The following is a 26,194-nucleotide window of genomic DNA, read 5'->3' as shown; positions in this document are numbered from 1 at the left end:
AAAGCTCCCTCTACACTGTCCCCATCAAACACTCCCAGGACAGGTACAGCACGGGGTTAGATACAGAGTAAATCTCCCTCTACACTGTTCCCATCAAACACTCCCAGGACAGGTACAGCACGGGGTTAGATACATAGTAAAGTTGCCTCTACACTGTCCCCATCAAACTCTCCCAGGACAGGTACAGCCCGGGGTTAGGTACAGAGTAAAGGTCACTCCACGCTATCCCCATCACCCACGCCCAGGACAGGTACAGCACAGGGTTAGATACAGAGTAAAGATCCCTCTACGCTGTCCCCATCAAACACTCCCAGGACAGGTACAGCACGGGGTTAGATATAGAGTAATGCTCCCTCTCCACTGTCCCCATCAAACACTCCCAGGACTGGTACAGCACGGGGTTAGATACAGGGTACAGCTCCATCTACACTGTCCCCATCAAACACTCCCAGGACAGGTACAGCACGGGGTTAGATACAGCGTCAAGCTCCCTCTACACTGTCCCCGTCAAACACTCCCACGACAGGTACAGCACGGGGTTAGATACAGACTAAAGTTCCCTCTACACTGTCCCCATCAAACACTCCCAGGACAGGTACAGCACGGGGTTAGATACAGAGTAAAGCTCCCTCTACACTGTCCCCAACAAACACTCCCAGGACAGGTACAGCACGGGGTTAGATACAGGGTAAACCTCCCTCTACACCGTCCCCATCAAACACTCCCAGGACAGGTACAGCACGGGGTTAGATACCGAGTAAAGCTCCCTCCACACTGTCCCCATCAAACACTCCCAGGACAGATACAGCACGGGGTTAGATACAGAGGATGTCTCCCTCTACACTGTCCCCATCAAACACACCCAGGACAGGTACAGCACGAGGATAGATACAGAGTAAAGCTCACTCTACACCGTCCCCATCAAACACACCCAGGACAGGTACAGCACGAGGATAGATACAGAGTAAAGTTCCCTCTTCACTGTCCCCATCAAACTCTCCCAGGAAACGTACAGCACGGGTTTAGATACAGAGTAAAGCTCCCTCTACACTGTCCCCATCAAACACTCCCAGGACAGGTACAGCACGGGGTTAGATACAGAGTAGATCTCCCTCTACACCGTCCCCATCAAACACTCCCAGGACAGGTACAGCACGGAGTTAGATACAGAGAAAAGCACCTTCTACACTGTCCTCATCAAAGACACCCAAGGCAGGTACAGCACGGTGTTAGATACAGAGTAAAGCTCCCTCTACACCGTCCCCATCAAACACTCCCAGGACAGGTACAGCACGGGGTTAGATACAGAGTAAAGCTCCCTCTACACCGTCCCCATCAAACACTCCCAGGACAGGTACAGCACGGGGTTAGATACAGAGTAAGTCTCCCTCTACACTGTCCCCATCAAACACTCCCAGGACAGGTACAGCACGGGGTTAGATACAGAGTAAAGCTCCCTCTACACTGTCCCCATCAAACACTCCCAGGACAGGTACAGCAAGGGGTTAGATACAGAGTAAAGCTCCTCTACACCGTCTCCATCAAACACTCCCAGGACAGGTACAGCATGGGGCTAGATGCAGAGTAAAGGTCACTCCACGCTGTCCCCATCAAACACACCCAGGACAGGTACAGTACGGGGTTAGATACAGATTAAAGCTCCCTCTACACTGTCCCCATCAAACACTCCCAGGACAGGTACAGCACGGGGTTAGATACAGAGTAAAGCTCCCACTACACTGTCCCCATCAAACATTCCCAGGACAGGTACAGCACGGGGTTAGATACAGAGTAAATCTCCCTCTACACTGTTCCCATCAAACACTCCCAGGACAGGTACAGCACGGGGTTAGATACATAGTAAAGTTTGCCTCTACACTGTCCCCATCAAACACTCCCAGGACAGGTACAGCCCGGGGTTAGATACAGAGTAAAGGTCACTCCACGCTATCCCCATCACCCACTCCCCGGACAGGTACAGCCCGGGGTTAGATAGAGAGTAAATCTCCCTCTACACTGTCCGCATCAAACACTCCCAGGACAGGTACAGCACGGTTTGAGATACATAGTAAGTCTCTACACTGTCCCCATCAAACACTCCCAGGACAGGTACAGCACAGGGTTAGATACAGAGTAAAGATCCCTCTACACCGTCCCCATCAAACACGCCCAAGACATGTACAACACGGGGTTAGATAAAGAGTAATGCTCCCTCTCCACTGTCCCCTTCAAACATTCCCAGGACAGGTAGAGCCCGGGGTTAGATACAGAGTAAATCTCCCTCTACACTGTCCCCATCAAACACTCCCAGGACAGGTACAGCCCGGGGTTAGATGCAGAGTAAAGCTCCATCTACACTGTCCCCACCAAACACTCCCACGACAGGTACAGCACGGGGTTAGGTACAGACTAAAGTTCCCTCTACACTGTCCCCATCAAACACTCCCAGGACAGGTACAGCACGGGGCTAAATACATTGTAAAGCTCCCTCCACACTGTCCCCATCACAGACTCCCAGGACAGGTACCACACGTGGATAGATACAGAGCAAATCTCCCTCTATACTGTCCCCATGAAACACTCCCAGGACCGGTACAACACGGGGTTAGATACAGAGTAAAGCTCCCTCTACACTGTCCCCATCAAACACACCCAGGACAGGTACAGCACGGGGTTAGATACAGAGTAAATCTCCCTCTACACAGTCCCCATCAAACACTCCCAGGACAGGTACAGCACGGGGTTAGATACAGAGTAAAGCTCTCTCTACACCGTCCCCATCAAACACACCCAGGACAGGTACAGCACGAGGATAGATACAGAGTAAAGTTCCCTCTTCACTGTCCCCATCAAACTCTCCCAGGAAACGTACAGCACGGGTTTAGATACAGAGTAAAGCTCCCTCTACACTGTCCCCATCAAATAGTCCCAGGACAGGTACAGCACGGGGTTTGATACAGAGTAAAGTTCCCTCTACACCGTCCCCATCAAACACTCCCAGGACAGGTACAGCACGGGGTTAGATACAGAGTAAATCTCCCTCTACACCGTCCCCATCAAACACTCCCAGGACAGGTACAGCACGGGGTTAGATACAGAGTAAAGCTCCCTCCACACTGTCCCCATCAAACACTCCCAGGACAGGTACAGCACGGGGTTAGATACAGAGTAAAGATCCCTCTACACGGCCCCATCAAACACTCCCAGGACAGGTACCAGCAAGGGTTTAGATTCCAGAGTAAAGCCGCTCTCTACCCGTCTCCATCAAACACTCCCCAGGACAGGTACAGCATGGGGCTAGATGTAGAGTAAAGTCACTCCACGCTGTCCCCCATCAAACACACCCAGGAACAGGTACAGCACGGGGTTAGATAACAGATAAAGCTCCCTCTACACCGTCCCCATCAAACACTCCCCAGGATCCCTCTAACTCCATCAAACACTCCCAGGACAGGTACAGCACGGGTTAGATACAGAGTAAAGCTCCCTCTATACAAACACCCCATGAAGACACACGGGCCAGGAACAAAGGTACAGCACACGGGGTTAGATACAGAGTAAAGCTCCCTCTACACTGTCCCCATCAAACACTCCCAGGACAGGTACAGCACGGGGCTAGATACAGAGTAAAGCTCCCTCTACACCGTCCCCATCAAACACTCCCAGGACAGGTACAGCACTGAGTTAGATACAGAGTAAATCTCCCTCTACACTGTCCCCATCAAACACTCCCAGGACAGTTACAGCACGTGGTAAGATACAGAATAAAGCGTCCTCTACACCGTAGCAATCAAATACTCCCAAGACAGGTACAGCACGGGGTTAGATACAGAGTAAGTCTCACTCTACACTGTCGACATCAAACACTCCCAGGACAGGTACAGCACGGGGTTAGATACAGAGTAAATCTCCCTCTACACCGTCCCCATCAAACACTCCCAGGACAGGTACAGCACGGGGTTAGATACAGAGTAAAGATCCCACTACACCGGCCCCATCAAACACTCCCAGGACAGTTACAGCACGGGGTTAGATACAGAGTAAATCTCCCTCTACACCGTCCCCATCAAACACTCCCAGGACAGGTACAGCACGGGGTTAGATACAGAGTAAAGCTCCCTCTACACTGTCCACATCAAACCCAGGACAGGTGCAGCACGGGGATAGATACAGAGTAAATCTCCCTCTACACTGTCCGCATCAAACACTCCCAGGACAGGTACAGCACGGGGTTAGATACAGAGTAAATCTCCCTCTACACTGTCCGCATCAAACACTCCCAGGACAGGTACAGCACGGTTTGAGATACATAGTAAGTCTCCCTCTACACTGTCCCCATCAAACACTCCCAGGACAGGTACAGCATGGGGTTAGATACAGAGTAAATCTCCCTCTACCACGTCCCCATCAAACACTCCCAGGACAGGTACAACACGGGGTTAGATACAGAGTAAAGCTCCCTCCACACCGTCCCCATCAAACACTCCCAGGAGAGCTACAGCACGGGTTTAGATACAGAGTAAAGCTCCCTCTACACTGTCCCCATCAAACACTCCCAGGACAGGTACAGCACGGGGTTAGATACATAGTAAAGTTGCCTCTACACTGTCCCCATCAAACTCTCCCAGGAGAGGTACAGCCCGGGGTTAGATACAGAGTAAAGGTCACTCCACGCTATCCCCATCACCCACTCCCAGGACAGGTACAGCACGGGGTTAGATACAGAGTAAAGCTCCCTCTACACCGTCCCCATCAAACACTCCCAGGACAGGTACAGCACGGGGTTAGATACAGAGTAAAGATCCCACTACACCGGCCCCATCAAACACTCCCAGGACAGTTACAGCACGGGGTTAGATACAGAGTAAATCTCCCTCTACACCGTCCCCATCAAACACTCCCAGGACAGGTACAGCACGGGGTTAGATACAGAGTAAAGCTCCCTCTACACTGTCCACATCAAACCCAGGACAGGTGCAGCACGGGGATAGATACAGAGTAAATCTCCCTCTACACTGTCCGCATCAAACACTCCCAGGACAGGTACAGCACGGTTTGAGATACATAGTAAGTCTCCCTCTACACTGTCCCCATCAAACACTCCCAGGACAGGTACAGCACAGGGTTAGATACAGAGAAAAGATCCCTCTACACCGTCCCCATCAAACACGCCCAAGACAGGTACAACACGGGGTTAGATACAGAGTAAATCTCCCTCTCCACTGTCCCCTTCAAACATTCCCAGGACAGGCAGAGCCCGGGGTTAGATACAGAGAAAAGATCCCTCTACACCGTCCCCATCAAACACTCCCAGGACAGGTACAGCACGGGGTTAGATACAGAGTAAATCTCCCTCTACACCGTCCCCATCAAACACGCCCAAGACATGTACAACACGGGGTTAGATACAGAGTAAAGCTCCCTCTACACTGTCCACATCGAGCACTCCCAGGACAGGTACAGCACAGGGTTTGATGCAGAGTAAAGCTCCCTCTACACTGTCCCCATCAAACACTCCCAGGACAGGTACAGCACGGGGTTAGACACAGAGTAAATCTCCCTCTACACTGTCCCCATCAAACATTCCCAGGACAGGTACAGCACGGGGTTAGATACAGAGTAAAGCTCCCTCTACACTGTCCCCATCAAACACTCCCAGGACAGGTACAGCACGGGGTTAGATACAGAGTAAATCTCCCTCTACACTGTCCCCATCAAACACTCCCAGGACAGGTACAGCACGGGGTTAGATACAGAGTAAAGCTCCCTCTACACCGTCCTCATCAAACACTCCCAGGACAGGTACAACACGGCGTTAGATACAGAGTAAATCTCCCTCTACACCGTCCCCATCAAACACTACCAGGACAGGTACAGCACGGGGTTAGATACAGGGTGAGTCTCCCTCTACACTGTCCCCATCAAACACTCCCAGGACAGTTACAGCACGGGGTTAGATACAGAGTAAATCTCCCTCTACACCGTCCCCATCAAACACTCCCAGGACAGGTAGAACACGGCGTTAAATACAGAGTAAATCTCCCTCTACACTGTCCCCATCAAACACTCCCAGGACAGGTACAGCACGGGGTTAGATGCAAAATAAAGCTCCCTCTACACTGTCCCCATCAAACACTCCCAGGACAAGTACAGCACTGGGCTAGATACAGAGGATGTCTCTCTCAACACTGTCCACATCAAACACTCCCAGGACAGGTACAGCACGGGGTTAGATACAGAGTAAAGCTCTCTCTACACCGTCCCCATCAAACACACCCAGGACAGGTACAGCACGGGGATAGATACAGAGTAAAGTTCCCTCTTCACTGTCCCCATCAAACTCTCCCAGGAAACGTACAGCACGGGTTTAGATACACAGTAAAGCTCCCTCTACACAGTCCCCATCAAATAGTCCCAGGACAGTTACAGCACGGGGTTTGATACAGAGTAAAGTTCCCTCTACACCGTCCCCATCAAACACTCCCAGGACAGGAACAGCACGGGGTTAGATACAGAGTAAGTCTCACTCTACACTGTCCACATCAAACACTCCCATGACAGCTACAGCACGGAGTTAAATACAGAGTAAAGCTCCCTCTACACTGTCCCCATCAAACACTCCCAGGACAGGTACAGCACGGGGTTAGATACAGAGTAAAATCCCACTACACCGGCCCCATCAAACACTCCCAGGACAGGTACAGCAAGGGGTTAGATACAGAGTAAATCTCCCTCTACACTGTCCCCATCAAACTCTCCCAAGACAGGTACAGCACGGGGCTAGATACAGAGTAAAGTTCCATCCACACTGTCCCCATCAAACACTCCCGGGACAGGTACAGCTCTGGGTTAGATACAGAGTAAAGCTCCCTCTACACTGTCCCCATCAAACACTCCCAGGACAGGTACAGCACGGGGTTAGATACAGAGTAAAGCTCCCTCTACACTGTCCCCATCAAACTCTCCCAGGACAGGTACAGCACGGTTTGAGATACATAGTAAGTCTCCCTCTACACTGTCCCCATCAAACACTCCCAGGACAGGTACAGCACGGGGTTAGATACAGAGTAAAGCTCTCTCTACACCGTCCCCATCAAACACACCCAGGACAGGTACAGCACGGGGATAGATACAGAGTAAAGTTCCCTCTTCACTGTCCCCATCAAACTCTCCCAGGAAACGTACAGCACGGGTTTAGATACAGAGTAAAGCTCCCTCTACACTGTCCCCATCAAATAGTCCCAGGACAGGTACAGCACGGGGTTAGATACAGAGTAAAGCTCCCTCTACACCGTCCCCATCAAACACTCCCAGGACAGTTACAGCACGGGGTTTGATACAGAGTAAAGTTCCCTCTACACCGTCCCCATCAAACACTCCCAGGACAGGTACAGCACGGGGTTAGATACAGAGTAAATCTCCCTCTACACTGTCCCCATCAAACACTCCCAGGACAGGTACAGCACGGGGTTAGATACAGAGTAAGTCTCACTCTACACTGTCCCCATCAAACACTCCCAGGACAGGTACAGCACGGGGTTAGGTACAGAGTAAAGATCCCACTACACCGGCCCCATCAAACACTCCCAGGACAGTTACAGCACGGGGTTAGATACAGAGTAAATCTCCCTCTACACTGTCCCCATCAAACACTCCCAGGACAGGTACAGCACGGGGTTAGGTACAGAGTAAAGATCCCACTACACCGGCCCCATCAAACATTCCCAGGACAGGTACAGCACGGGGTTAGGTACAGAGTAAAGATCCCACTACACCGGCCCCATCAAACACTCCCAGGACAGGTACAGCACGGGGTTAGATACAGAGTAAAGCTCCCTCTACACCGTCCCCATCAAACACTCCCAGGACAGGTACAGCACAGGGTCAGATACAGAGTAAATCTCCCTCTACACCGTCCCCATCAAACACTCCCAGGACAGGTACAGCATGGGGTTAGATACAGAGTAAAGGTCCCTCTACACCGTCCCCATCAAACACTCCCAGGAGAGGTACAGCATGGGGTTAGATACAGAGTAAATCTCCCTCTACACTGTCCCCATCAAACACTCCCAGGACAGGTACAGCACGGGGTTAGATACAGAGTAAAGCTCCCTCTACACCGTCCCCATCAAACGCTCTCAGGACAGGTACAGCACGGGGTTAGATACAGAGTAAAGCTCCCTCTACACTGTCCCCATCAAACACTCCCAGGACAGGTACAGCACGGGGTTAGATGCAGAGTAAAGCTCCCTCTACACTGTCCGCATCAAACACTCCCAGGACAGGTACAGCACGGGGTTAGATACAGAGTAAAGCTCCCTCTACACTGTCCGCATCAAACACTCCCAGGACAGGTACAGCACTGAGTTAGATACAGAGTAAATCTCCCTCTACACTGTCCCCATCAAACACTCCCAGGACAGTTACAGCACGTGGTAAGATACAGAGTAAAGTTCCCTCTTCACTGTCCCCATCAAACTCTCCCAGGAAACGTACAGCACGGGTTTAGATACAGAGTAAAGCTCCCTCTACACTGTCCCCATCAAATAGTCCCAGGACAGGTACAGCACGGGGTTAGATACAGAGTAAAGCTCCCTCTACACCGTCCCCATCAAACACTCCCAGGACAGTTACAGCACGGGGTTTGATACAGAGTAAAGTTCCCTCTACACCGTCCCCATCAAACACTCCCAGGACAGGTACAGCACGGGGTTAGATACAGAGTAAATCTCCCTCTACACTGTCCCCATCAAACACTCCCAGGACAGGTACAGCACGGGGTTAGATACAGAGTAAGTCTCACTCTACACTGTCCCCATCAAACACTCCCAGGACAGGTACAGCACGGGGTTAGGTACAGAGTAAAGATCCCACTACACCGGCCCCATCAAACACTCCCAGGACAGTTACAGCACGGGGTTAGATACAGAGTAAATCTCCCTCTACACTGTCCCCATCAAACACTCCCAGGACAGGTACAGCACGGGGTTAGGTACAGAGTAAAGATCCCACTACACCGGCCCCATCAAACATTCCCAGGACAGGTACAGCACGGGGTTAGGTACAGAGTAAAGATCCCACTACACCGGCCCCATCAAACACTCCCAGGACAGGTACAGCACGGGGTTAGATACAGAGTAAAGCTCCCTCTACACCGTCCCCATCAAACACTCCCAGGACAGGTACAGCACAGGGTCAGATACAGAGTAAATCTCCCTCTACACCGTCCCCATCAAACACTCCCAGGACAGGTACAGCATGGGGTTAGATACAGAGTAAAGGTCCCTCTACACCGTCCCCATCAAACACTCCCAGGAGAGGTACAGCATGGGGTTAGATACAGAGTAAATCTCCCTCTACACTGTCCCCATCAAACACTCCCAGGACAGGTACAGCACGGGGTTAGATACAGAGTAAATCTCCCTCTACACTGTCCCCATCAAACACTCCCAGGACAGGTACAGCAGGGGCTAGATACAGAGTAAAGCTCCCTCTACACTGTCCCCATCAAACACACCCAGGACAGGTACAGCACGGGGTTAGATACAGAGTAAAGCTCCCTCTACACCGTCCCCATCAAACGCTCTCAGGACAGGTACAGCACGGGGTTAGATACAGAGTAAAGCTCCCTCTACACTGTCCGCATCAAACACTCCCAGGACAGGTACAGCACGGGGTTAGATACAGAGTAAAGCTCCCTCTACACTGTCCGCATCAAACACTCCCAGGACAGGTACAGCACTGAGTTAGATACAGAGTAAATCTCCCTCTACACTGTCCCCATCAAACACTCCCAGGACAGTTACAGCACGTGGTAAGATACAGAGTAAAGCGTCCTCTACACCGTCGCAATCAAATACTCCCAGGACAGGTACAGCACGGGGTTAGATACAGAGTAAGTCTCACTCTACACTGTCCACATCAAACACTCCCAGGACAGGTACAGCACGGGGTTAGATACAGAGTAAATCTCCCTCTACACCGTCCCCATCAAACACTCCCAGGACAGGTACAGCACGGGGTTAGATACAGAGTAAAGATCCCACTACACCGGCCCCATCAAACACTCCCAGGACAGTTACAGCACGGGGTTAGATACAGAGTAAATCTCCCTCTACACCGTCCCCATCAAACACTCCCAGGACAGGTACAGCACGGGGTTAGATACAGAGTAAAGCTCCCTCTACACTGTCCACATCAAACCCAGGACAGGTGCAGCACGGGGATAGATACAGAGTAAATCTCCCTCTACACTGTCCGCATCAAACACTCCCAGGACAGGTACAGCACGGTTTGAGATACATAGTAAGTCTCCCTCTACACTGTCCCCATCAAACACTCCCAGGACAGGTACAGCACAGGGTTAGATACAGAGAAAAGATCCCTCTACACAGTCCCCATCAAACACGCCCAAGACAGGTACAACACGGGGTTAGATACAGAGTAAAGCTCCCTCTCCACTGTCCCCTTCAAACATTCCCAGGACAGGCAGAGCCCGGGGTTAGATACAGAGAAAAGATCCCTCTACACCGTCCCCATCAAACACTCCCAGGACAGGTACAGCACGGGGTTAGATACAGAGTAAATCTCCCTCTACACCGTCCCCATCAAACACGCCCAAGACATGTACAACACGGGGTTAGATACAGAGTAAAGCTCCCTCTACACTGTCCACATCGAGCACTCCCAGGACAGGTACAGCACAGGGTTTGATGCAGAGTAAAGCTCTCTATACACTGTCCCCATCAAATACTCCCCGGACTGGTACAGCACGGGGTTAGATGCGGAGTAAAGCTCCCTGTAGGCCGTCCCCAACAAACACTCCCAGGACAGGTACAGCACGGGGTTAGATACAGAGAAAAGCTCCCTCTACACAGTCCCCATCAAACACTCCCTGGACTGGTACAGCACGGGGTTAGATGCGGAGTAAAGCTCCCTCTGCGTTGTCCACATTGAGCACTCCCAGGATAGGTACAGCACAGGGTTTGATACAGAGTAAATCTCCCTCTACACTGTCCCCATCAAACACTCCCAGGACAGGTACAGCACGGGGTTAGACACAGAGTAAATCTCCCTCTACACTGTCCCCATCAAACATTCCCAGGACAGGTACAGCACGGGGTTAGATACAGAGTAAAGCTCCCTCTACACTGTCCCCATCAAACACTCCCAGGACAGGTACAGCACGGGGTTAGATACAGAGTAAATCTCCCTCTACACTGTCCCCATCAAACACTCCCAGGACAGGTACAGCACGGGGTTAGATACAGAGTAAAGCTCCCTCTACACCGTCCTCATCAAACACTCCCAGGACAGGTACAACACGGCGTTAGATACAGAGTAAATCTCCCTCTACACCGTCCCCATCAAACACTACCAGGACAGGTACAGCACGGGGTTAGATACAGGGTGAGTCTCCCTCTACACTGTCCCCATCAAACACTCCCAGGACAGTTACAGCACGGGGTTAGATACAGAGTAAATCTCCCTCTACACCGTCCCCATCAAACACTCCCAGGACAGGTAGAACACGGCGTTAAATACAGAGTAAATCTCCCTCTACACTGTCGCCATCAAACATTCCTTGGACAGCTACAGCACTTGGTTAGATCCAGCGTAAATCTCTAGCTACACTGTCCCCATCAAACACTCCCAGGACAGGTACATCTTGGGGTTAGATACAGAGTAAAGCTCCCTCTACACCGTCCCCATCAAACACTCCCAGGACAGGTACAGCACGGGGTTAGATACAGAGTAAATCTCCTTCTACACCGTCCCCATCAAACACTCCCAGGACAGGTACAGCACGGGGTTAGATACAGAGTAAAGCTCCCTCTACACCGTCCCCATCAAACACTACCAGGACAGGTACAGCACTGGGTTAGATACAGAGTAAAGCTTCCTCTACACCGTCCCCATCAAACACTCCCAGGACAGGTACAGCATGGGGTTAGATACAGAGTAAAGCTCCCTCTACACTGTCCCCATCAAACACTCCCAGGACAGGTACAGCACGGGGTTAGATACAGAGTAAATCTCCTTCTACACCGTCCCCATCAAACACTCCCAGGACAGGTACAGCACTGGGTTAGATACAGAGTAAAGCTTCCTCTACACCGTCCCCATCAAACACTCCCAGGACAGGTACAGCACGGGGATAGATACAGAGTAAATCTCCCTCTACACTGTCCCCATCAAACATTCCCAGGACAGGTACAGCACGGGGTTAGATACAGAGTAAAGCTCCCTCTACACTGTCCCCATCCAACACTCCCAGGACAGGTACAGCACGGGGTTAGATACAGAGTAAAGCTCCCTCTACACCGTCCCCATCAAACACTCCCAGGACAGGTACAGCACGGGGTTAGATACAGAGTAAATCTCCCTCTACACTGTCCCCATCAAACACTCCCAGGACAGGTAAAGCACGGGGTTAGATACAGAGTAAATCTCCCTCTACAGTATCCCCATCAAACACTCCCAGGACAGGTACAGCACGGGGTTAGATACAGAGTAAATCTCCCTCTACCACGTCCCCATCAAACACTCCCAGGAGAGCTACAGCACGGGTTTAGATACAGAGTAAAGCTCCCTCTACACTGTCCCCATCAAACACTCCCAGGACAGGTACAGCACGGGGTTAGATACATAGTAAAGTTGCCTCTACACTGTCCCCATCAAACTCTCCCAGGAGAGGTACAGCCCGGGGTTAGATACAGAGTAAAGGTCACTCCACGCTATCCCCATCACCCACTCCCAGGACAGGTACAGCACGGGGTTAGATACAGAGTAAAGCTCCCTCTACACCGTCCCCATCAAACACTCCCAGGACAGGTACAGCACGGGGTTAGATACAGAGTAAAGATCCCACTACACCGGCCCCATCAAACACTCCCAGGACAGTTACAGCACGGGGTTAGATACAGAGTAAATCTCCCTCTACACCGTCCCCATCAAACACTCCCAGGACAGGTACAGCACGGGGTTAGATACAGAGTAAAGCTCCCTCTACACTGTCCACATCAAACCCAGGACAGGTGCAGCACGGGGATAGATACAGAGTAAATCTCCCTCTACACTGTCCGCATCAAACACTCCCAGGACAGGTACAGCACGGTTTGAGATACATAGTAAGTCTCCCTCTACACTGTCCCCATCAAACACTCCCAGGACAGGTACAGCACAGGGTTAGATACAGAGAAAAGATCCCTCTACACCGTCCCCATCAAACACGCCCAAGACAGGTACAACACGGGGTTAGATACAGAGTAAATCTCCCTCTCCACTGTCCCCTTCAAACATTCCCAGGACAGGCAGAGCCCGGGGTTAGATACAGAGAAAAGATCCCTCTACACCGTCCCCATCAAACACTCCCAGGACAGGTACAGCACGGGGTTAGATACAGAGTAAATCTCCCTCTACACCGTCCCCATCAAACACGCCCAAGACATGTACAACACGGGGTTAGATACAGAGTAAAGCTCCCTCTACACTGTCCACATCGAGCACTCCCAGGACAGGTACAGCACAGGGTTTGATGCAGAGTAAAGCTCCCTCTACACTGTCCCCATCAAACACTCCCAGGACAGGTACAGCACGGGGTTAGACACAGAGTAAATCTCCCTCTACACTGTCCCCATCAAACATTCCCAGGACAGGTACAGCACGGGGTTAGATACAGAGTAAAGCTCCCTCTACACTGTCCCCATCAAACACTCCCAGGACAGGTACAGCACGGGGTTAGATACAGAGTAAATCTCCCTCTACACTGTCCCCATCAAACACTCCCAGGACAGGTACAGCACGGGGTTAGATACAGAGTAAAGCTCCCTCTACACCGTCCTCATCAAACACTCCCAGGACAGGTACAACACGGCGTTAGATACAGAGTAAATCTCCCTCTACACCGTCCCCATCAAACACTACCAGGACAGGTACAGCACGGGGTTAGATACAGGGTGAGTCTCCCTCTACACTGTCCCCATCAAACACTCCCAGGACAGTTACAGCACGGGGTTAGATACAGAGTAAATCTCCCTCTACACCGTCCCCATCAAACACTCCCAGGACAGGTAGAACACGGCGTTAAATACAGAGTAAATCTCCCTCTACACTGTCCCCATCAAACACTCCCAGGACAGGTACAGCACGGGGTTAGATGCAAAATAAAGCTCCCTCTACACTGTCCCCATCAAACACTCCCAGGACAAGTACAGCACTGGGCTAGATACAGAGGATGTCTCTCTCAACACTGTCCACATCAAACACTCCCAGGACAGGTACAGCACGGGGTTAGATACAGAGTAAAGCTCTCTCTACACCGTCCCCATCAAACACACCCAGGACAGGTACAGCACGGGGATAGATACAGAGTAAAGTTCCCTCTTCACTGTCCCCATCAAACTCTCCCAGGAAACGTACAGCACGGGTTTAGATACACAGTAAAGCTCCCTCTACACAGTCCCCATCAAATAGTCCCAGGACAGTTACAGCACGGGGTTTGATACAGAGTAAAGTTCCCTCTACACCGTCCCCATCAAACACTCCCAGGACAGGAACAGCACGGGGTTAGATACAGAGTAAGTCTCACTCTACACTGTCCACATCAAACACTCCCATGACAGCTACAGCACGGAGTTAAATACAGAGTAAAGCTCCCTCTACACTGTCCCCATCAAACACTCCCAGGACAGGTACAGCACGGGGTTAGATACAGAGTAAAGATCCCACTACACCGGCCCCATCAAACACTCCCAGGACAGGTACAGCACGGGGTTAGATACAGAGTAAATCTCCCTCTACACTGTCCCCATCAAACTCTCCCAAGACAGGTACAGCACGGGGCTAGATACAGAGTAAAGTTCCATCCACACTGTCCCCATCAAACACTCCCAGGACAGGTACAGCACGGGGTTAGATACAGAGTAAAGCTCCCTCTACACTGTCCCCATCAAACTCTCCCAGGACAGGTACAGCACGGTTTGAGATACATAGTAAGTCTCCCTCTACACTGTCCCCATCAAACACTCCCAGGACAGGTACAGCACAGGGTTAGATACAGAGTAAAGATCCCGCTACACCGTCCCCAAAAAACACACCCAAGACATGTACGACACGGGGTTAGATACAGTGTAAAGCTCCCTCTCCACTGTCCCCTTCAAACACTCCCAGGACAGGTACAGCACGGGGTTAGATACAGAGTAAAGCTCCCTCTACACTGTCCCCATCAAACACTCACAGGACAGGTACAGCACGGGATTAGATGCAGAGTAAAGCTCCATCTACACTGTCCCCATCAAACACTCCCAGGACAGGTACAGCCCGGGGTTAGATACAGACTAAAGTTCCCTCTACACTGTCCCCATAAAAGACTCCCAGGACAGGTACCACACGTGGATAGATACAGAGCAAATCTCCCTCTATACTGTCCCCATGAAACACTCCCAGGACCGGTACAGCACTGGGTTAGATACAGAGTAAATCTCCCTCTACACTGTCCCCATCAAACACTACCAGGACAGGTACAACACGGGGTTAGAGACAGAGTAAAGCTCCCTCTACACCGTCCCCATCAAACACTCCCAGGACAGGTACAGCACGGGGTTATATAGAGAGTAAAGCTCCCTCTACACTGTCCCCATCAAACACTCCCAGGTCAGATACAGCACGGGGTTAGATACAGAGTAAATCTCCCTCTACACTGTCCCCATCAAACACTCCCAGGTCAGATACAGCACGGGGTTAGATACAGAGTAAATCTCCCTCTACACTGTCCCCATCAAACACTCACAGGAAAGTTACAGCACGGGGTTAGATACAGAGTAAATCTCCCTCTACACCGTCCCCATCAAACACTCCCAGGAAAGGTACAGCACGTGGTAAGATACAGAGTAAAGCGTCCTCTACACCGTCGCAATCAAATACTCCCAAGACAGGTACAGCACGGGGTTAGATACAGAGTAAAGCTCCCTCCACACTGTCCCCATCAATCACTCCCAGGACAGGTACAGCACGGGGTTAGATACAGAGAGAAGCTCCCTCTACACCGTCCTCATCAAACACTCCCAGGACAGGTACAACACGGCGTTAGATACAGAGTAAAGCTCGCTCTACACCGTCCCCATCAAACACTCCCAGGACAGGTACAGCACGGGGTTAGATACAGAGTAAATCTCCCTCTACACCGTCCACATCAAACACTCCCAGGACAGGTAGAACACGGCGTTAGATACAGAGTAAATCTCCCTCTACACTGTCGCCATCAAACATTCCTTGGACAGCTACAGCACTTGGTTAGATCCAGCGTAAATCTCTAGCTACACCGTCCCCATCAAACACTCCCAGGACAGGTACAGCACTGGGTTAGATACAGAGTAAAGCTTCCTCTACACCGTCCCCATCAAACACTCCCAGGACAGGTACAGCACGGGGATAGATACAGAGTAAAGCTCCCTCTACACCGTCCCCATCAAACACTCCCAGGACAGTTACAGCATGGGGTTAGATACAGAGTAAAGCTCCCTCTACACTGTCCCCATCAAACACTCCCAGGACAGGTACAGCACGGGGTTAGATACAGAGTAAATCTCCCTCTACACCGTCCCCATCAAACACTCCCAGGACAGGTACAGCACGGGATTAGATACAGAGTACAGCTCCCTCTACACTGTCCCCATCAAACACTCCCAGGACAGGTACAGCACGGGGTTAGATACAGAGTAAAACTCCCTCTACACTGTCCCCATGAAACACTCCCAGGACAGGTACAGCACGGGGTTAGATACAGGGTGAGTCTCCCTCTACACTGTCCCCATCAAACACTCCCAGGACAGGTAAAGCACGGGGTTAGATACAGAGTAAATCTCCCTCTACAGTATCCCCATCAAACACTCCCAGGACAGGTACAGCACGGGGTTAGATACAGAGTAAATCTCCCTCTACCACGTCCCCATCAAACACTCCCAGGACAGGTACAACACGGGGTTAGATACAGAGTAAATCTCCCTCTACACTGTCCCCATCAAACACTCCCAGGACAGGTACAGCACGGTTTGAGATACATAGTAAATCTCCCTCCACACTGTCCCCATCAAGCACTCCCAGGAGAGCTACAGCACGGGTTTAGATACAGAGTAAAGCTCCCTCTACACTGTCCCCATCAAACACTCCCAGGGGAGGTACAGCACGGGGTTAGATACAGAGTAAATCTCCCTCTACACTGTCCCCATCAAACACTCCCAGGACAGGTACAGCATGGGGTTAGATACAGAGTAAATCTCCCTCTACACTGTCCCCATCAAACACTCCCAGGACCGGTACAGCACTGGGCTAGATACAGAGTGAGTCTCCCTCTACACTGTCCCCATCAAACACTCCCAGGACAGGACCAGCGCAGGGTTAGATACAAAGTAAATCTCCCTCCATCCTCTCCTCATCAAACATTCCCAGGACAGGTACAGCACGGGGTTGATACAGAGTAAATCTCCCTCTACACCGTCCCCATCAAACACTCCCAGGACAGGTACAGCACGGGGTTAGATACAGTGTACAGCTCCCTCTACGCCGTCCCCATCAAAAACTCCCAGGACAGGTACAGCATGGGGTTAGATACAGAGTAAAGCTCTCTCTACACTGTCCCCATCAAACACTCCCAGGACAGGTACAGCACGGGGTTAGATACAGAGTAAAGCTCCCTCTACACCGTCCCCATCAAACACTCCCAGGACAGGTACAGCACGGGGTTAGATTGAGAGTAAAGCTCTCTCTAAACCGTCCCCATCAAACACTCCCAGGACATGTACAGCACGGATTTAGATACAGAGTAAATCTCCCTCCACACTGTCCCCTTCGAACACTCCCAGGAGAGCTACAGCACGGGGTTAGATACAGAGTAAATCTCCCTCTACACCGTCCCCATCAAACACTCCCAGGACAGGTACAGCACGGGGTTAGATACAGAGTAAAGTTCCCTCTACACTGTCCCCATCAAACACTCCCAGGACAGGTACAGCACGGGGTAAGATACAGAGTAAATCTCCCTCTACACTGTCCCCATCAAACACTCCCAGGACAGGTACAGCACGGATTTAGATGCAGAGTAAAGCTCCTTCTACACTGTCCCCATCAAACACTCCCAGGAGAGCTACAGCACGGGGTTAGATACAGAGTAAAGCTCCCTCTACAGTGTCGCCATCAATCATTCCTAGGACAGGTACAGCACGGGGTTAGATACAGAGTAAAGCTCACTCCACACTGTCCCCATCACACACTCCCAGGACAGGTACAGCACGGGGTTTGATACAGAGTAAAGCTCCCTCTACACCATTTTAATTGCCTGTGTGTTATGTCCAGTTCAGAGGAAGCAGGCCGATACCTGGAGACTTACAAGGCGTACGAGAACAAACCCTCGGATGTTTTGAAGGAGCGAGTGGAGAATGACTATGTGTCCAAGGTAGGTTTTGTCCGGCAGCTGCTTTCTTGTGGCCTGGGACCTCACAGAATGTGTCTGCTGCCCTTGTCCCTATTTGAATAAAGTTGCACGGTGCTCCCACTGTGGTGTAACCGAGGGGGATACGGAGACCGGAACTGTGCACGGTGCTCCCAGTGTGGTCTAACCGAGGGATACGGAGACCGGAACTGTGCACGGTGCTCCCAGTGTGGTCTAACCGAGGGGGATACGGAGACTGGAACTGTGCACGGTGCTCCCAGTGTGGTGTGACCGAGAGATATGGAGACCGGAACTGTGCACGGTGCTCCAAGTGTGGTCTAACTGAGGGATCCGGAGACCGGAACTGTGCACGGTTCTCCGAGTATGGTCTAACCGAGGGATACAGAGACCGGAACTGTGCACGGTGCTCAAAATGTGGTCTTACCGAGGGATACAGAGACCAGAACTGTGCATGGTGCTCCGAGTGTGGTCTAACCGAGGGGCTACGGAGACCGGAACTGTGCACAGTACTCCGAGTATGGTCTCACCGAGGGATACGGAGACCGGAACTGTGCACAGTGCTCCCAGTGTGGTCTAACCGAGGGATACGGAGACCGGAACTGTGCACGGTGCTCTGGGTATGGTCTTACCAAGGGATATGGAGACTGGAACTGTGCACGGTGCTCCGAGTGTGGTCTAACCGAGGGATACGGAGACCAGAACTGTGCACGGTGCTCCGAGTGTGGTCTAACCGAGGGGGATACAGAGACCGGAACTGTGCACGGTGCTCCGAGTGTGGTCTAACCGAGGGATACGGAGACCGGAACTGTGCACGGTGCTCCCAGTGTGGTCTAACCGAGGGGGATACAGAGACCGGAACTGTGCATGGTGCTCCGAGTGTGGTCTAACCAATCTTTCTTCTAAGTTCTGACCAGTCTCTCTCTCTCTTTCTCTCTCACTCTGTGTCTCTGACTTGCTCTGTCTCCCTTTCTGTCCCTCTCTCCCTCTCTGTCTCTCTCTGTTCTCTAGGTGACGGATTGCCTAACTACTGTGAAATCGGTCAACAAGACTGACTCCCTGACACTTATCAACACTTTCAAGGTGAGTTTTTGGCTCCTCCTTTTCGTCATGTGTCCCTCCCTATCCCTCTCCTGGCCTACAATATCAAGTCCTCAACTCTGTGGTTGCTGTTTACTCTTTCACAGGATGTGGGTCACTGGCTGGGTCAGCATTTATTGCCCATCCCTAACTGCCCCTTGAGAAGGTAGGGGTGAGCTGCCTTCTTGAAGTGCTGCAGCCCCTGTGGTGTAGGTACACCCACGGCGCTGTTAGAGAGGGAGTTCCAGGATTTTGTCCGTGTGGTGTAGGTACACCCACAGCGCTGTTAGGGAGGGAGTTCCAGGATTTTGTCCGTGTGGTGTAGGTACACCCACAGCGCTGTTAGGGAGGGAGTTCCAGGATTTTGTCCGTGTGGTGTAGGTACACCCACGGCGCTGTTAGGGAGGGAGTTCCAGGATTTTGTCCGTGTGGTGTAGGTACACCCACGGCGCTGTTAGGGAGGGAGTTCCAGGATTTTGTCCGTGTGGTGTAGGTACACCCACGGCGCTGTTAGGGAGGGAGTTCCAGGATTTTGTCCGTGTGGTGTAGGTACACCCACGGCGCTGTTAGGGAGGGAGTTCCAGGATTTTGTCCATGTGGTGTAGGTACACCCACGGCGCTGTTAGGGAGGGAGTTCCAGGATTTTGTCCGTGTGGTGTAGGTACACCCACGGCGCTGTTAGGGAGGGAGTTCCAGGATCTTGTCCCTGTGGTGTAGGTACACCCACGGCGCTGTTAGGGAGGGAGTTCCAGGATTTTGTCCATGTGGTGTAGATATACCCACGGCGCTGTTAGGGAGAGAGTTCCAGGATTTTGTCCCGTGTGGTGTAGGTACATCCACGGCGCTGTTAGGGAGGGAGTTCCAGGATTTTGTCCGTGTGGTGTAGGTACACCCACAGTGCTGTTAGGGAGGGAGTTCCAGGATTTTGTCCGTGTGGTGTAGGTACACCCATGGCGCTGTTAGGGAGGGAGTTCCAGGATTTTGACCCAGCGACAGTGAAGGAACGGCCGATATATTTCCAAGTCAGGATGGGTGTGTGGTTTGGAGGGGAACTTCCAGGTGGTGGTGTTCCCATGTGTCTGCTGCCCTTGTCCTTCTAGATGGTAGTGGTCGTGGGTTTGGAAGGTGCTGTCGAAGGAGCCTTGGTGAATTCCTGCAGTGCATCTTGTAGATGGTACACACACTGCTGCCACTGTGCGTCGGTGGTGGAGGGAGTGAATGTTGGTGGATCGGGGAGCCGATCAAGCGGGGCTGCTTTGTCCTGGACGGTGTCGAGCTTCTTGAGTGTTGTGGGAGCTGCAACTCATCCAGGCAAGTGGGGAGTATCCCATCACACTCCTGACTTGTGCCTTGTAGATGGTGGACAGGCTTTGGAGGGGGAGTCAGGAGGTGAGCGACTCTCCGCAGGATTCCCAGCCTCTGACCTGCTCTTGTAGCCACAGTGTTTATATGGCTGGTCCCAGTTCAGTTTCTGGTCAATGCTAACCCCCCAGGATGTTGATAGTGGGGGGACTCAGTGAGGGTAATGCCCATTGAACGTCAAGGGGGCGATGGTTGGATTCTCTCTTGTTGGAGATGGTCATTGCCTGGCACTTGTGTGGGGTGAACATTACTCCCTACCCCCAGATGTCCCTCTGCCCCTCCGGACAAGCGTCCCTCTTCCAATTGCACATGGGGGCGAACGATTAACCGAGCGATGGTCCTCTCTCCTCTTACAGTCTCTGAAAGATGTGGTGGAGGCTTCGAGGGAGGAGCTATCTCTCTGCCCTGGTTTGGGTCCTCAGAAGGTGAGTCTAGGCCGCCTTAGCTCCCTGTCCGGGTGTGGATGGGGGGAAACGGGCCTCAGATTTCAAGACGTCGAGGGTCGTGAACTGGGCAAGCCGGAGGGGAGGGGAGGGGAGGGGCGGTGGAGGGTGGGGAGAGCAGAGGGAAGGGGAGGAGGATGGACGGAGGCGTGGAAGGGATCTCGGGGAGAAGGAAGAGCTGGGAGGACGGAGGGAAGGGTGGAAGAGGTCCCAGAGGGGAGGCGGGAGGGTAGGGAGGAGAGTTGGACGGAGGGGCGAGGGCGGGTTGGGGAATGAATGCCTCGGAGAGGGAGTGGAGCGAAGGGAAGGTGGGAACGCTAGGCCTTTGGCTCCGGGGCAGGAAGAGCGTCCGGGGAACGTACCCTCGATCCCCCCCCCCAGCCTCCAGATTTGACGCCCTCCTTTCGTGTCCTTGCCCCACACAGGCTCGGAGGCTTTTCGATGTGTTCCACGAACCCTTCCTGCGACTCCCCAGGCCCGACCCTGGCAAAACGGGCACCTGATGCCCCCTCCCCGCCCAGCCGACTCCCCCCCCCCCCCACCCCCCCCCCCCCCCCCCCCCCCGCCTTCAGACCTCGAGCGACGAACGCGTCGGCCAGAGTCGGCTGCAGCCCTTTTGACGCTGCGGCACCTTCCCGGGTGGATTTCGACATTCCAGGACCTCCAGCCGACAACCCGCTGAAGATTGGACAAGATCTGGAACCTTCCGCAATAAAATTACCCTCGGGGGAAGAAATCGGTGTGCCTCGTGTTTTTTTTTCTCCAACTTTTCCCCCACTTTTGACCTCCACTGGCATTGCTCCTGGATGGAGCAGTGCAGCCCAGCTTGTCCAGGCAGCCTAGAGGGATCTGGTCCGTCACCAGCAGGAGGAAGGGGGTCCCACGGGAGCTTCCCGACAATAACCTCGACCACGACAAAAACTTGCTTGGCCTACGCATTTGCAGCGCTACATCACCTTCAGCCCAGTAAAACGTCCCCGAGACCCGTCACAGGAGCGACTGTCCAACACAGCCTGACCACCACCCCCCACCCCAAACTCCGTGAGGAGATGTCCGGGGCCAAAAGCTTGTTCAGTGAGGGAGGTTTTAAGCAGCGTCTGAAAGGAGGGAGAGAGGCGGAGGGGTTTCGGGAGGGAATTCCAGAGCTCAGGCCCCCTCACCACCACAGGGAGCTGAACGCCCGGCCACCAATGGCGGAGCGATGGAAATCGGGGGATGCTCGAGAGTCCGGAATCGGAGGAGCTCAGAGTTCTCGGAGGGTTGTAGGAACATTCAACCCTGTTCAAATCCCTCACTCACCCCTTCCCTCCCTATCTCTGTAACCTCCTCCAGCCCCTACAATTCTCATCCTCCTGTTCAAATCCCTCACTCACCCCCTCCCTCCCTATCTCTCTAACCTCCTCCAGCCCCTACAATTCTCATCCTCCTGTTCAAATCCCTACCTCCCTCCCTCCCTATCTCTGTAACCTCCAGCCCCTACAATTCTCATCCTCCTGTTCAAATCCCTCCCTCACACCTTCCCTCCCTATCTCTGTAACCTCCTCCAGCCCCTACAATTCTCATCCTTCTGTTCAAATCCCTCCCTGACCCCCTCCCTCCCTATCTCTGTAACCTCCTCCAGCCCCTACAATTCTCATCCTCCTGTTCAAATCCCTCCCTCGCCCCATCCCTCCCTCCCTATCTCTGTAACCTCCTCCAGCCCCTACAATTCTCATCCTCCTGTTCAAATCCCTCCCTCGCCCCATCCCTCCCTATCTCTGTAACCTCCTCCAGTCCATATAGATATTTAGATTTAAGAAATTTTAATTGTGATTAACCCCTGACTATCCCAGTTTGTAGATTTTTAGATGTCTTTATTTTAAGATTTTGAATTGAGATGAATCCCTGATAATCACAATTATTGATATTTAGGATATTTTTATTGAGATGAATCCCTGATTACTGCAGTTTATATTCTAAGTTATTGAATTAAGATAAATCCCTGATAATCACAATTATATATATTTAGGATGTTTATATTGAGATAAATCCCTGATTATGCAGTTCGTATTTTAAGATATTGAATTGCGATAAATCCCAGATAATCACAATTATAGATATTTAGGTTATTTTTATTGAGATAAATCCCAGATAATCACAATTATAGACATTTAGGATGTTTTTATTGGGATAAATCCCTGATAATCACAATTATAGATATTTAGGATATTTTATTGGGATAAATCCCTGATAATCTCAATTATAGATATTTAGGATATTTATATTGGGATAAATCCCAGATAATCACAATTATAGATATTTAGGATATTTTTATTGGGATAAATCCCAGATAATCACAATTATGGATATTTAGGATATTTTTATTGGGATAAATCCCAGATAATCACAATTATGGATATTTAGGATATTTTTATTGGGATAAATCCCAGATAATCTCAATTATAGATATTTAGGATATTTATATTGGGATAAATCCCAGATAATCACAATTATAGATATTTAGGATATTTTATTGGGATAAATCCCTGATAATCTCAATTATAGATATTTAGGATATTTATATTGGGATAAATCCCAGATAATCACAATGATAGATATTTAGGATATTTTTATTGGGATAAATCCCAGATAATCACAATTTTGGATATTTAGGATATTTTTATTGGGATAAATCCCAGATAATCACAATTATGGATATTTAGGATATTTTTATTGGGATAAATCCCAGATAATCTCAATTAAAGATATTTAGGATATTTGTATTGGGATAAATCCCTGATAATCACAATTATGGATATTTGGGATATTGGGATAAATCCCAGATAATCACAATTATGGATATTTAGGATATTTTTATTGGGATAAATCCCAGATAAACTCAATTAAAGATATTTAGGATATTTGTATTGGGATAAATCCCTGATAATCACAATTATGGATATTTGGGATTTTTTTATTGGGATAAATCCCAGATAATCACAATTATGGATATTTGGGATGTTTTTATTGGTATAAATCCCAGATAATCACAATTGTGGATATTTGGGATGTTTTTATTGGGATGAATCCCAGATAATCACAATTGTGGATATTTGGGATGTTTTTATTGGGATGAATCCCTGATAATCACAATTGTGGATATTTGGGATGTTTTTATTGGGATGAATCCCAGATAATCACAATTGTGGATATTTGGGATGTTTTTATTGGGATGAATCCCAGATAATCACAATTGTGGATATTTGGGATGTTTTTATTGGGATGAATCCCTGATAATCACAATTGTGGATATTTGGGATGTTTTTATTGGGATGAATCCCTGATAATCACAATTGTGGATATTTGGGATGTTTTTATTGGGATGAATCCCTGATAATCACAATTGTGGATATTTGGGATGTTTTTATTGGGATGAATCCCTGATAATCACAATTGTGGATATTTGGGATGTTTTTATTGGGATGAATCCCAGATAATCACAATTGTGGATATTTGGGATGTTTTTATTGGGATGAATCCCAGATAATCACAATTGTGGATATTTGGGATGTTTTTATTGGGATGAATCCCTGATAATCACAATTGTGGATATTTGGGATGTTTTTATTGGGATGAATCCCAGATAATCACAATTGTGGATATTTGGGATGTTTTTATTGGGATGAATCCCTGATAATCACAATTGTGGATATTTGGGATGTTTTTATTGGGATGAATCCCAGATAATCACAATTGTGGATATTTGGGATGTTTTTATTGGGATGAATCCCTGATAATCACAATTGTGGATATTTGGGATGTTTTTATTGGGATGAATCCCTGATAATCACAATTGTGGATATTTGGGATGTTTTTATTGGGATGAATCCCAGATAATCACAATTGTGGATATTTGGGATGTTTTTATTGGGATGAATCCCTGATAATCACAATTGTGGATATTTGGGATGTTTTTATTGGGATGAATCCCAGATAATCACAATTGTGGATATTTGGGATGTTTTTATTGGGATGAATCCCAGATAATCACAATTGTGGATATTTGGGATGTTTTTATTGGGATGAATCCCTGATAATCACAATTGTGGATATTTGGGATGTTTTTATTGGGATGAATCCCTGATAATCACAATTGTGGATATTTGGGATGTTTTTATTGGGATGAATCCCTGATAATCACAATTGTGGATATTTGGGATGTTTTTATTGGGATGAATCCCTGATAATCACAATTGTGGATATTTGGGATGTTTTTATTGGGATGAATCCCTGATAATCACAATTGTGGATATTTGGGATGTTTTTATTGGGATGAATCCCAGATAATCACAATTGTGGATATTTGGGATGTTTTTATTGGGATGAATCCCAGATAATCACAATTGTGGATATTTGGGATGTTTTTATTGGGATGAATCCCTGATAATCACAATTGTGGATATTTGGGATGTTTTTATTGGGATGAATCCCTGATAATCACAATTGTGGATATTTGGGATGTTTTTATTGGGATGAATCCCTGATAATCACAATTGTGGATATTTGGGATGTTTTTATTGGGATGAATCCCTGATAATCACAATTGTGGATATTTGGGATGTTTTTATTGGGATGAATCCCTGATAATCACAATTGTGGATATTTGGGATGTTTTTATTGGGATGAATCCCAGATAATCACAATTGTGGATATTTGGGATGTTTTTATTGGGATGAAGCCCAGATAATCACAATTGTGGATATTTGGGATGTTTTTATTGGGATGAATCCCTGATAATCACAATTGTGGATATTTGGGATGTTTTTATTGGGATGAATCCCAGATAATCACAATTGTGGATATTTGGGATGTTTTTATTGGGATG

At 49.9% G+C, this 26,194-nt stretch overlaps 1 protein-coding gene across 5 annotated transcripts in view; it reads left to right on the top strand.

The window, feature by feature from the left end:
- Positions 1-26,194, top strand: part of ercc1 (excision repair cross-complementation group 1) — a 164,522-nt gene that overhangs the window by 44,967 nt on the left and 93,361 nt on the right. For 3 of the 5 annotated variants that reach the window (XM_041180093.1, XM_041180090.1, XM_041180091.1), the window contains exons 7-9: positions 18,352-18,451; positions 19,457-19,528; positions 21,244-21,312. In XM_041180093.1, the coding sequence (XP_041036027.1) occupies positions 18,352-18,451; positions 19,457-19,528; positions 21,244-21,312 (241 nt within the window). Of the gene's footprint in view, positions 1-18,351; positions 18,452-19,456; positions 19,529-21,243; positions 21,313-21,755; positions 21,892-26,194 lie in introns of those variants that run through there. The other 2 variants (XM_041180094.1, XM_041180095.1) reach the window with 2 other exon arrangements.

Source organism: Carcharodon carcharias, chromosome 39 (assembly GCF_017639515.1).
Source record: "Carcharodon carcharias isolate sCarCar2 chromosome 39, sCarCar2.pri, whole genome shotgun sequence".
Taxonomy (NCBI): Eukaryota; Metazoa; Chordata; class Chondrichthyes; order Lamniformes; family Lamnidae; genus Carcharodon; species Carcharodon carcharias.
The sequence above is the reverse complement of the archived record's forward strand: the minus strand, read 5'-3'. Positions and strand labels throughout refer to the sequence as shown.